At 29.2% G+C, this 12,726-nt stretch overlaps 1 protein-coding gene across 1 annotated transcript; it reads right to left on the bottom strand.

The window, feature by feature from the left end:
- Positions 1-1,277: 1,277 nt before the first annotated feature.
- Positions 1,278-3,745, bottom strand: LOC122504512. Its single transcript, XM_043615660.1, has 5 exons — positions 3,412-3,745; positions 2,707-2,940; positions 2,353-2,419; positions 2,074-2,184; positions 1,278-1,459 (listed from the first exon to the last, which is right to left on the bottom strand). Exons 1-5 carry the CDS (start codon positions 3,616-3,618, stop codon positions 1,278-1,280), a joined length of 801 nt encoding a protein of 266 aa, XP_043471595.1. The 5' UTR covers positions 3,619-3,745.
- Positions 3,746-12,726: the final 8,981 nt, after the last annotated feature.

The raw sequence follows: 12,726 nt of genomic DNA, 5'->3' as shown, positions 1-12,726 counted from the left end.
CAGTTAAGAGAAAAAAATTCATAAAAACGGAAAATTTGTTTAAAAAATTTTGAAAGTTCGGGAAAATTATAGCAGATCTTCTACAGTTTTAATGTGTCTCATAAACTGAGTTAGATATTTGTTGTCAATTGTGTTGTGATGATACATACGTAATGCGCTAACTTTTTATTCATTATTTTAAGAGAAAAGTGGAAAAAACTGAAAAACCAGGATTCCATGGGGCTATTTTGTGCACTTAAAAAAATCAAATATTTTTCATAAATGTTTTATTTACACAAAAGATTTCATGAAGCAGAAACGATTAAAAAAAATGTTTATGCAACATTATAGAAAAACAAAGTTCGATGCACAAAATAGCCCCATCCCGGGAGTTATTGTGTGTACGACTTTCAATGCCTATAGCTAAGACAAAAAAATTTTTTTCTTTGCCAAATTTATAGGAAACCTTTAGAAGGATGTCCACAACATATGTCAAAAGTTGATTTTCTTTATTCTTTTAATTCTGAATTTAAAATTCTTTTATTTCTGAATTTTTAATTTTTTTTCTTTGAGTCAAAAAAAGCTATTTGGTGCACAAAATAGCCCCGGTTGACAGTATGACTGATGGTGCCCGAAAAGTAGGTAAAGTGGACGCCAGTGAAGTTCACAACGTTTATGATCAACGATTAAAAAAAAATTATTTTCCTACGAAAAAGAATAAAATTTTTTGTTCACAAATATATTTCTTTTGTAAATCATTATTCAAAAAACTAACCAAAATATTTTCTATACAAAAATTAATAAAAATTTGCTTAAAAACATATTTTTCTTAAGAAATTGTTGATTATAAACGTTGTGAACTTCACCAACGTTAAAGTGGGCGAAGGGCCCGGGAGCGAGATTTCGACGCCGAGCAGGTATACAGGAGTGAGTTGACGGCGAAAAGTAGACTGCCCTTAAGAAAACAATTTCTTCTTATAAATAAATTTCTCTTCATATTGTAAAAAAGTAGTTTTTTAAAATAATAAAGACGAATATTTGTTTATAAAAATTTTAATTGATTTTTTTATAATTACTGGTTTTGCAAATCTTTAGAAACTGAAATTTTTTTTTAATAACCTTCTCAAAATTTTTGTTTTTAGAAAATGGGTCAAAATTAATGTTTTCACTTGTTTAAACTGATGTAATTTATTTCATTTAAAACGTGTATTGGTGATAACACTATTATTTTCTGCTTAATTCAATAAAGTCTTAAATATAATAATTGCAAATACTTTTTATATTAATATTAAAAAAAATTATTGGCCTCGCCGCATTTCTTCCGTTAACTCCTTCAGACACTCTGAAATATTACCAAGAATCACATTTTTCCGCTCTTCAATTTTAAGCTTCGATTCCTTTAATTTAATTATATCGTTTAACTTTTTTATTTTTAGTTCTTGATACGCATTGAGATGGCTTCTTCTTCGTAACATGATACCTATAATTTTTTAGAATATGTAAATAAAATGAAATGTACACTACTACTGGTAATTGTGCGACCACCTCTTTTTGCACGGAGAAAAATATAGCCAGAAATTGTTGATTTTTTCTATCATTATTTAAGATCTTAAAAAATCAGCAATGAAAATTGTGTGTAGTTTAAATTATTTTTTTAATCTTGATCTTTATTTTTATTTATTATTTTTTTTTGATTTTTCGAAAATTTGAAATTTGAAATACCGAAATAATAAAAATTTTACAAGAGAATTATTGACCATCGAAAAAGAAGGAAAATATAGATGAGTTGAAATTTCACCAGTACCTCTCCTTAAAAATTGGAGTTTTTAAAAATATCTATCTGAAAAATTACCACATTTTTTCTTTAAGGTGTCATTTTTTTGAAATTTTATCAATTTTTGGGCAATTAAAAAGAAAAATTTTTAGATTAAACATTTTGTAAGTTTAAAGTTATTTTTCAACTATCCGCAAAGAGGTATTCGCATAAAAAATTAACGTTATTCAAATTTTAATTAATTCTAACTTTAAGCACTTATTAACTTTTAAGAGAAATACTTTTTTCAAAAAAAAATGTCTAGGTTTTTGCATATTTACTTCTTAATTTATTGATTGGTAGATTTTTTCCAAGAGAAGCCTTTTTGTCGGAACACTGCACTTTGCTGGAGGATGATTCTTCTTCGTCTGACTCAGAAACCAAAATCACATCTGCATTTTATTGATATAATGTTAATAATAAATAAAGGTAGTAAATAGAAAATTGACAAATATGTCAAAAACAGAGGAAGAAGGAAACAAATTAGAATATTAATAAATAATGTATGTACTTATCAGAAAAAATAAAAATATTTAATAGAAAACAAAATGAAAATTTACCTTCAGAAGCATCCTTTTTCGAGTTCTCTTTCGTTGTAGTTGATTTATTTTTTTTGTTGCTTCTCGTCTGTAAAATAATATGTAAAGTTTAATTTTTTTATTCTATAATGAAAATATATTAATTATAAATATACTAGTCCATATGTGTGATGTAAAAAAATGTGTAAGAGAAGTGAGATAAAGCTATAGTGAGGGCAAAAGAAACGTGAATGAGGTTAGCGATCACGTTAATGATTTTGTAACAAAAACATATGGATTATAATTATTCATAATTTAAGTAAATTGTATTTAGATTCTTGAATACTGTTTTGAACAGGAAAAGTAAATAATAAATATATAAATAATTGTACTAACGCTTATTTGAGGCATTTCTTCTGCTGCGGATTGAAGGTTAAAATTCTTAAGAGCATCTACTTCCCATTTTTCTTGGGGTGGTAAAGTTAAATCAACCTTTAAGACCAAAGATCGAAGTTGATCATCTAGGAAATCAAACTCAACTGGAATTGGTGATCCACCTCCAGTTTGAGTTTGATTTTTTTTCTCATTTCGAATCTTGGTCTTCACATCTTTATTCCAATCCATCCATATCTAAAATTAATTTAATAGAATGTAGGTTAATTTATTCGATTCTTACATAGGACAATATTTTTTAAGAAAACAATTTTTAAATTGGACAAAACCAGAGGTTAGGGGCCGTCCATAAACTACGTTACCATTTCGTTACCATTTCGTTACGTGTAAAGATTTCAATTTTTGGACCCTCTCCCACCCTAAATTGGTAACGTAGTTTATGGATGAACCCTTACATTTGAAAAAAAAATTTTTAATTTTTAAAATATCTTTAAATTTTGATTGAATAAATTTATCTTAAGTAAATTAAGACTACATTTCCTTGGCACCAATAAAATTTTGTTGTCTCAACTTAATTTTTTGTTTGATATAGAAGCAATAAAATCATTTTATTGAAAATACTAAAAATAATATTTTTTCTAAGGTTATTAATTTTGAATAGATAGAAAATTAAGTAAGCAATAAATTATAAAATAATCATGAGCTTACCTTTTCCCATTCTTCAAGTTTATTTTGAACACCATTTCTTTCCAAGTTTAAAAGCGTACTGAGAATTTGCCACTTCTTCTTGTGGATAGCTTTACTACATTTAGAATTAAAAAGATCCTGATTATTTTTCATGAATCGAATCATCATTACTTTTTGATAATTGGAAATCTTCTCCATATCGTAAACCTTTAAACTTCTTTTTGACATTTATTTAATTTACATAAAGATATCAATTGAATATGAACATGCACTTTAAATAACATGTCATTTGTTTCTTATAACTACTGCGATTCCATTGCTTGACTATAGGGGCAGTCTATGCGAAACGGACAACCAGAAATTTCTAATGGAAAATACTTATTTTTTAAAATGCATGAAATAAAAAAATGACGGTTCATTCTTATAGTAAATTTAATTGTCATTAATTTGGCTATTTTTAATCCTAAAATTGTATGAATTTTCATTTAAAAAAATTAAAAACGAAAGTTTTGTGTTTATTTTTATAGACCTTCGACCATTTAAAAAAATTTCATCTCTTCAAATAAAAAACTGTGGGCGCTAAGGTGAAATACACGCTTTTTTGACAAAATTTTTAATAACTTTGAGTTTTTCGCTGAAAAAAATAAGATAAAATCCAATCACGTTGGGTGTATTTTTCCTGAAATCTACACACGAAAATACATAAAATAAGCAAAACTGCAGTCCACTAGGCCAAGGATTGTGAAAACCAGGGGGGTATACACTTTTTTTCTAAAACGAAAAAAATAGTTTTTCGCAAAAAAAATGAAGATGAACTCCAATAATTTTTTCTGTATGTTGGTTGAAATCTACACGTAAAAATAAATAAAAGTGTATAACGCCAGTCCTCTAGATTAAGAATTGTGAGAACCAGCAAGGGTTAAAGTATTTTCGAGCTTGCAAAAAGAAATTTTAGTTTTTCGATGTAAACACCATGAAGATCAATTCTAATCACTTCCGCTATATTTTTCCTGTAATCTACACGAAAAAATACATAAGTATGCCAATTTACATCTGTAAGTAAAAAACTGTGGACGCCAGGGGGGGTACATGGTCATTTTCCGTAACCCTTTCAATAGGGTTCCTACCGGATACGGAACCCTAAAGAGTAATATTTATTAGAATTTAACAAAAAAAACATCTATATTGTAAAATATCGATATATCGATAGTGAAACATCGATAGTAGTATATACTCAAAACAAAAATATCGATTCTTCTGCGAGAAACTTTTAAAATGCATAATATAATATTTGTAAATAGTTGAATGAAACGGCGTAGCACCTTGTAAGCCCCTCACTTAGGTACCCCATTCTGCCTCACACTGCATATTAAATCAAAATGTAATGTTTCCAAGTTAATATAAACAAAAATTTAGCAATTTATCCTATTGAAAATTATTCTAGAATAAGTGCTGAAAAAGATCCCCACTTGACAAATTAAATGCATTATCCCAAAAAGATTTGTAAGCACTTTATATAATGTCGAACCTATTGTCCGTTGGACTTTATTGAGAAACCGTTTTAGTTCCTAATCTCTCCACAGTAAAGAAGGCGTTATATAGCATTAGCAATTTTCAGTGCCGTATATTTCATTAAGAAATTTTTTAGGGGGATGTGATACCTAAAGGATTGAAATTGGAGTAATTTGAGGCTAAGACACTTTTTTATTTAAGCCACGGCCACTAGCGCGAATTGGCGCAACCTCCTTGACCACTGACACATCTCACTTTCACCAGAAATGCAACTTTTTAATTTTATTTTTCAATACTTATTTTCAAAATTACTTGAAAATTTCGAGGAGATTTTTTATTAGCACGAATTTCCCTAATTATCCTGATAAATCCGAACTCGATAAGAATCTCAACTTATTTAGCATTAAAGAAAAACTCAAATATTTAAATAAAATTTAATGTATTGAAATTTATTAAAATATATATCCGGGCTAATTTTTGACTGTTTCGGACTAATTCCGGATTCACTAGTTGTATACAAACCGTATAACTTGACAATAAACCGCACTATTTCGGATAAATTCTGGATTCACTAGTTAAAATTCACTGATTATTTCGGACTTCATCGGACCAACTCCGGTTTGACTAGTTGTTCACAAACCTTATAGAGTTCGGATTTTCCCGGATTAATTTCGGGTGACCAAAACCTGACCATAAACCGCATTGTTTCGGACAAATTTCGGATTAGTCCGAAATCTGTCCGGTTTCTTAACTAGGGTTCAAACTATAGTATAGAATTTATTCTTTTATTCTATTGTACCACTATTCAAAAACAAAAGTAAAATACTAGTTTAAAATATTAAAAATTAAGAGAATTGCAATTTCTTTCAAAATTATGTTGCTGTATAAGAAAATCTTACTCATATATTTCTAAAATCTTATTATATACTTATCGTTAATGTTTTCTCCACGAGGAAGCAAATTTTTTTTGCTGATCGTAAAAACGAAGCAAAATGGTCATGTAATGAACATCTGGATTTACAACTTGTTTTAAATTGTAGATTTCACCTGCGGACATAAAGTGAGAGTACTTTGTGATACATTAATAAAGTTTAACTGGATTTTTTTGGATTTTTAATGTTGCAAAAAAACGTTTTTTGCCCATAACTTTAAAAAAATGTTAGGACACCTACAAATGTTTTTCCATAATTTTGTAGAGTTTTTTTACTAGGCCAGTCGGTGAGTGCAAAAAGTGCACAAAAGTGCAACTGGAAAAGTCTCAATAGTTTCTTGTAGTTTGGGGGCCCCATATAAGAGCCCCATGGTTTGCTCTCGATTTCCGGTTGCAAAAAATAGTGTAAACAATCGTCAAAGTTCGAGAAACGTAGTTTTTCGATGACCCTTGCTTCCGGTTAAATTTTAGAGGAAAAAGTTGTTATTGAAAGTTGTAGAGCCTAAAAATACCTTTCAAATGATTGGTCATACGTTGAAAAAGGTTAATTAGTTTAGTTGCAAATGAATTTAAACCATTAAAAATAGCACTTTTTTAATTGTTTAATAACTTTGTTAATAATTATTGAATTTGTTTACAACTCACCAGGAATATTCTCCTTGCGAAGCTGAATAAATTAAAAAAAAAGTCAACTCGATCGGACAAATAGTTTATGTTTTATTCCATTTGTTAACTAAAAACATGAAATTTTTCAACAGAATTTCCCCACTTTTGGACCTGCGAATTTCGTTTTTTTTTTCGAGAGTACAGTTTAGGAGTCAAACTTTGATTCCATTTAAATGGGAAATTGATTTTTCTTATCTAAGTGCATAATAATAGACGTTAAAAAAGGGTATGTTTTTTTGACATAAACAAATGGAATAACTCAGTCAATTTTCACTTTATCGATTTGGTGTAAAGGGATTTAAATTTCATTCGTTTTCACAAAACTTTTCCAAAAAAAATCCGACCTAGCTTCAAGGAGGGGGGAGTTAGTTTATTTTTTTCAAAAAATTCCTGACTAGTTAATTATCAATATTTTTAATTGCAATTCATACCACTTATAGTTCAATGTATGTATTTTATGAAAAAAAATTGGACATAAGGTTTTGTGCATTTATTTTTAATTTATATCAAGTAAAAGTAAATGTATCCATTTTTCAACCTCTGAACGGCGGAGTGGGGGTACTCGGAGGAGCGTGATTCTCGCCGCCACAACTGAATTTAGCTGTTCAAATTTGCAAAAATGGTCATAACTTCGTTAATTATTTACCGATTTTTATCTTTCTTTTTTTAATTTGATGTATTTTTTTACGCTGAATCCAAAAATAATTTTATATGTTTTCAAAATACAATATTTTTAATAATAAGAAAGAAAAAATTTTTAACAACAAATTTTTAATTATTATTTATCATATTTGACAAAAAATTCTTTTCGTACATATAATTCCATTGAATTTAAAATAATATTATGACATAAAAAAATTAAAATTAATTATATATAAGTGTGTAGCATCGTTGTATTGATAGTTGAACAGGCTTATTTCATAAGTTTAAATTAATTCCAAGGTATATAAATGCAAAGTAAAATATAAATATGTTTAATAAAATAATTAATTATTTTTTTTAATTATATTTACTTTTCCTCTTTTATTGGATAATAAGAATTTGATTAAGAATTTCAAATAATTATGATACACAGTGTAAATCTAATATAATTATCCTAGTCAATTTGACTATTTTTTTCTGATTACATCGACTAATTTTCCTGGTCACTTTAACTATGCTTGAATTTTATTACTTTGACTAGGATTCTATAGTTGGCTCCTCTCGTAACTAGGAAACCTAGTCAATTCCTGGTATACGGGTCCTAGGCATTTTTTTCGGTGTGCGGCCATAATAACAATCCTGCATTTTGATGTCATTTTGCCCGCAGCAACTGAAGCACATTTTATTTTACATGCATGTTTTAGTTTCTGCGGCAAGCAGAATTAAAAATTAAATAATTAAAGTAATTTTATTTTAAATGTATATCTTTATAGACAATTGTATCAAGTATTTTTCAAAATAATTTTTTCAACATTTTTTAAACATTAATATTTTAAGTGATAAATAATAATCACACATTTCACAAACTGAAGCACCTGCAGCAATTGGCGCATTTACCCTATCAAAAAAAAAATTTTTAGTTCTAGTGAAGTGTGACATTTTGATTTATTTTCTCATTTTACTCACTATTATTTTGTTTCTTTGTTCTACTTAACAAGAAAATTTTACCCGACATTATTTCAGGGTGCGTCACACAGGAAAAAAAGTCTGACTCCGTTTACACCTTAAATTCAGCCCTTGTATTTCACATAAGTTTGTCCTTGTTTAATGCACTGAGAAAAATGGATATTAAGCCTTATCTAGATATTAATGGCCAATATCTGTGACAGTAAACTATGTAAACTTCTTAGATGTTCAAATTTAATATCTAAGATAATGGAAAAAGACTTGTTCAAACATAACATTACATTTACAGATTATACTTTTTAACATCTGATATATTAAACCATAACATCTGGATGATATGCATTAGCATATTCTATTAAGAGTTTTAATATCCAGTTTTCTTAGTGTGGGGCTGACTCCGTTTACACCTTAAATTCAGCCTCGAAAACAGGCTAAAAGTAAAACTTTTTTTCAGTGTGCACGGTGAAAAACTAAAAAAACCCTACCCGGTTCATTTTTATGTATAGTAGGGGAGGATTGGGCAAGGACAGTTAGGTAAGACCTTTACAATATATCCAAAGCTCATGAATATGCTTAGGGGCCGTTAAGTGTGCAAAAACTGCCCCCACATCTATTTTTCTCAAATTTGGCCCATATATTACTATCCATATAACTATAACTTTCTGCAATTTTGAACTCAAAATTCACGTTTTTGGGGGAGTTATGGAGGGGGACGACAAATCAAAAAACTTATTTTTCTCGAAAACTACTGAATCGATTTTAATGAAATTTGGATATGTTTCAAATGTAGACAAGACAATTCTAGAAAAAAAAATTAAATTTTATTTTGAAATTTTCAAACCTTTTTATTGAGGGTTAGTTTTGAAGTGACCATACTGTAATTTTTATAGAAAATAGTACCGTATAATGTCTCCTTTAACATATATTTTTTCCAAATTTTTTAAAAATATAGTTTTTGAGTAAAATGTCAAAAACCATGGTCATTAAAATCGATTCAGTAGTTTTTGAGAAAAATAAGTTTTCTTATTTTTCGTTCCCCCTCCATAACTCCCCAAAAAAGCGAATTTTGAGTTCAAAATTGCAGAAAGTTATAGTCATATGGATAGTAATATATGGGCCAAATTTGAGAAAAATAGATGCGGGGGCAGTTTTTGCACACTTAATCCCCTAGCCCTTTTGAGTTAAAAATTTCAGAAAGTTATTTTTAAGCGGGTAGAAATTTATGGGCAAAATGTAACTTCAAAATTAACCATAAAAAAAAATTTTGGAAAATTTCAAAAAATTTTTTTTTAAATTATCTTGCATTAAGTTCTCTGTTTGTTTAGTGCAAAATTCCGTTCGGATTCGATGTAAAATGATTATTTATTAATTCTGTATCAGTTTTCCACCTGCGGAATTCGCACGAAAAGTATTCCAAAACGGCACACGAATTCCTATTGGAATTTAACCTGAATTTTAAACGAATTCCGAATAAATTCGTAGGAATAATTTTTACCTAACATTTTTAGATTTTTTTAGTTATAACTACTATAAAAGATTTAATACTTCAATGTTTTTAACAGTTTATCAAAAAGAACAGCACGATATTTCGTTGAATTAATAGAACCATTAATGTCTCAACAGCGAAGAAATACTGCAATTCCACACTTCATGCAGGTTAAAATAATATTATTAATATTATTGGGTTAGCATATTAAAACTTCTAGGGGTCGGTGGAGTCTCAAGCTGTGCGTGATGAAATGTAAAAAAAGGTTTTAAGTAAAAAATGTGAATGATCCTAAAATTAAGGAATATAAGCTCTTTTAATATAATTTTCAATATAATTAAAAATTAATTGTTTTTAGATATTCTGATTCAAAGTTTTTAAATACAAAATGCAACATGAAATAACTTATTTATTAAAGAACGCTAAAAATCATTTAAGAGATAAAGAAATTCTCTTTTAAAAGTTTTATTTTTTACATTGTAATTTTTATGTTCTCTATTACGTGTTTATAATTAGCTACACAATAGTTTTAATCCAAAAAAGTTTTAAAAATGATTTTTTCCACGATTTTTGATATTTAAAATGTTATAATAATTTCATAACACTAGACCACAAAATTTCTTTAAAGAAAGTATTGACCGGACCATGTTTTTTATATGTTTTTTGAGTAGCTGAATTCGAATCCGAACTCAGTTTTCCGCCAACACGTCAAGTTTCTTCACAAATTAATAAAATTCGAAAAAAAACTGACTGTAAACAAGATTTTAAATAAAAATAAGCAAAAGATTCTATTATATAATAATGTTAAACAATCAAAGAAATACGAATGTCACCTTAGTTTTAAAAAATTTTAAATCTGATAAATTTTTTAATAATTCGTTAGCCATATTGGATCCGCCATTTTGAAAACTAAGGTGAAAATTGTTTTCAGCAACCTCAAAACCAAAAAAATCGAGTAACAAGTTTTAAATAAATCTGATAAATTTTTAAAAAATCCAACACAGCCATATTGGATCCATCATTTTGAAGAAACTTGACGTGATTGCGGGAAACTGAGTTCGGATTCGAATTCAGCGATCTAAAATACAGGGTCCGGTCAATACTTACTTAAAAAAAAATTTGTGTTCCTGTGTTATTTCTTATCAAATAGCAATAATTTAAAAATAGGAACTACGCGTTATTTGTGTACATGAAAAATACTTTACTTTAAAATTAACTACTTCAACTTATAGATACTTTCGACCATTAACTTGGTTGCTTCTGGCTCCTACCAAAGAAGGGTAGGAATGGATTTTTGCAGTTGCATGTCACAAAGTTCAATCAGTAAAAGTCTGCATAATGTACTACGAGCTGCGAACAGAGTTCTGGATGACTTAATTGTATTTCCACAAACTCCCCGTCAAATGGAAAATATGAAAGCAAGGTTATTTTGAATATGATATAAAATATTTCTTTAAAATCTTAATTTAAAATAATCAAGAAACATAGTAAAGTTTTAGTGGAGGCAAGCAATTAAAATACATGGAGAAAAATGAAAAAATGAGTTGTTGAAACAATGCCCGAATCAAAAATGGACCCTCTCTTTTTAAATCTTTTTTAAACCTGAAAACGATACGGAAAACTCCATATTCCGATGTTTAGAGGTTGAAAAGAGGATTTAAAATTTTTATAAAATTAAAATATTTAAAAATTTCTATCTATGCTAATAGATTTATTGAAATTATTTAAAAACTATTATTTGCATCTTCTATAGAACAATTAAAATATAACTAAAAAAATTCCAATTTTAGCTTTCGAAATATTTTGAAAATCTTTTTACGGTCCTCCATTAAGCCTCTTTACTTCTCTTTTCAAAAGAGGATTTAGAAGTATTAAAGAGGTTAAAAATCGGTTTTGGAGAACTAAAAGAAAGTTCAAATTTTGACTCGGGTATAGTACTTCTTTGAAGACACTGCTGTGCGTTAATGTGATATAACATGATATCCGACTCATAAACGCCTTTAAAAAATGTATAAAAACTAAAAAATTTTTTTTTTTAATTTTTCAAAGATGATAGAATTTTGAAAAGAACAAGATCTTTTAGAAGTCATTTGGCCCATATTTTATTTATTTATTTGTTTATACACCCGTCTTAAGCCTACAATCTTGGCTATACAAGTGTTTTACAACCGTCGAAAATTTTTCTTACAAATAATTCTTAAATCACTTAATACTAAATTTTGCGCCTACAGAGCGACTTGAAAATTAGGAGTACTCGCATTTGCCTGGACCACCCGTCAATGGGTTTTCTCGCCAGAGAAGAGGGAAACTGTAGAAAACCTCTTCTGAGTACAACCGGTTTATCGACAGTCGAGTTCTGATGGTGTATACCGGACAATAATCGACGGTACACAACCCAGGTGCGATTTTTTGGTCGGCCCATAGTTAGGCCAACTTTTACAAAGTCGGTCCAACTTCTCGTGCCAGAGGTTGGGCCAACCATACAGATGATAACGGCGACCGTCTAATGGCGACGATGGTTGGCCCGACAACTCATAAGGAAGTTGGCCCAACTTACAATGCATATGTTGTGCCAACTATACATTTCAATGGTTGGTCCAAAGACTGACGCCAAAGTTGGCACAACTTTAGATGCGTAAGTTGGGCCAACCACAATTTTCAAAGTTTGGCCAACTTCAACAGCCAAAGGTAAAAAATTATTAAAAAACTACATTATTTAAACAATTAACACGTTATTATTAGCGGGAACATCAGATATAACCTTTACCTATTATTATTAAACACAATCTCATACATACATTTTCGAAAATATCTATCGCTCGCTGGGATCGAACCCCTAACCTAACGCACCGAAGACTTATACACTGACCACTACGCTACGCTCACATGGGAGTGCATAACGCAAAATGTATATTTAAGCTGCAACAGTCGGGCCAACCGTGGCCCAGAGTTCGGCCAACCAAGAAAGTTTAAGTCATTTAAACTGTGTTTCACAAAGTTTTGCCCACCGTCGGGCCAACCGTGGCCCAAAGTTCGGCCAACCAAGAAAGTTTAAGTCAATTAAACTGTGTTTTACATAGTTTTGCCAACCGTTGGGCCAACCGTGGCCCAGAGTTCGGCCAACCAAGAAAGT

This window comes from Leptopilina heterotoma, unplaced genomic scaffold (assembly GCF_015476425.1).
Source record: "Leptopilina heterotoma isolate Lh14 unplaced genomic scaffold, ASM1547642v1 Lhet_302, whole genome shotgun sequence".
Lineage (NCBI taxonomy): Eukaryota > Metazoa > Arthropoda > Insecta > Hymenoptera > Figitidae > Leptopilina > Leptopilina heterotoma.
The sequence above is the reverse complement of the archived record's forward strand: the minus strand, read 5'-3'. Positions and strand labels throughout refer to the sequence as shown.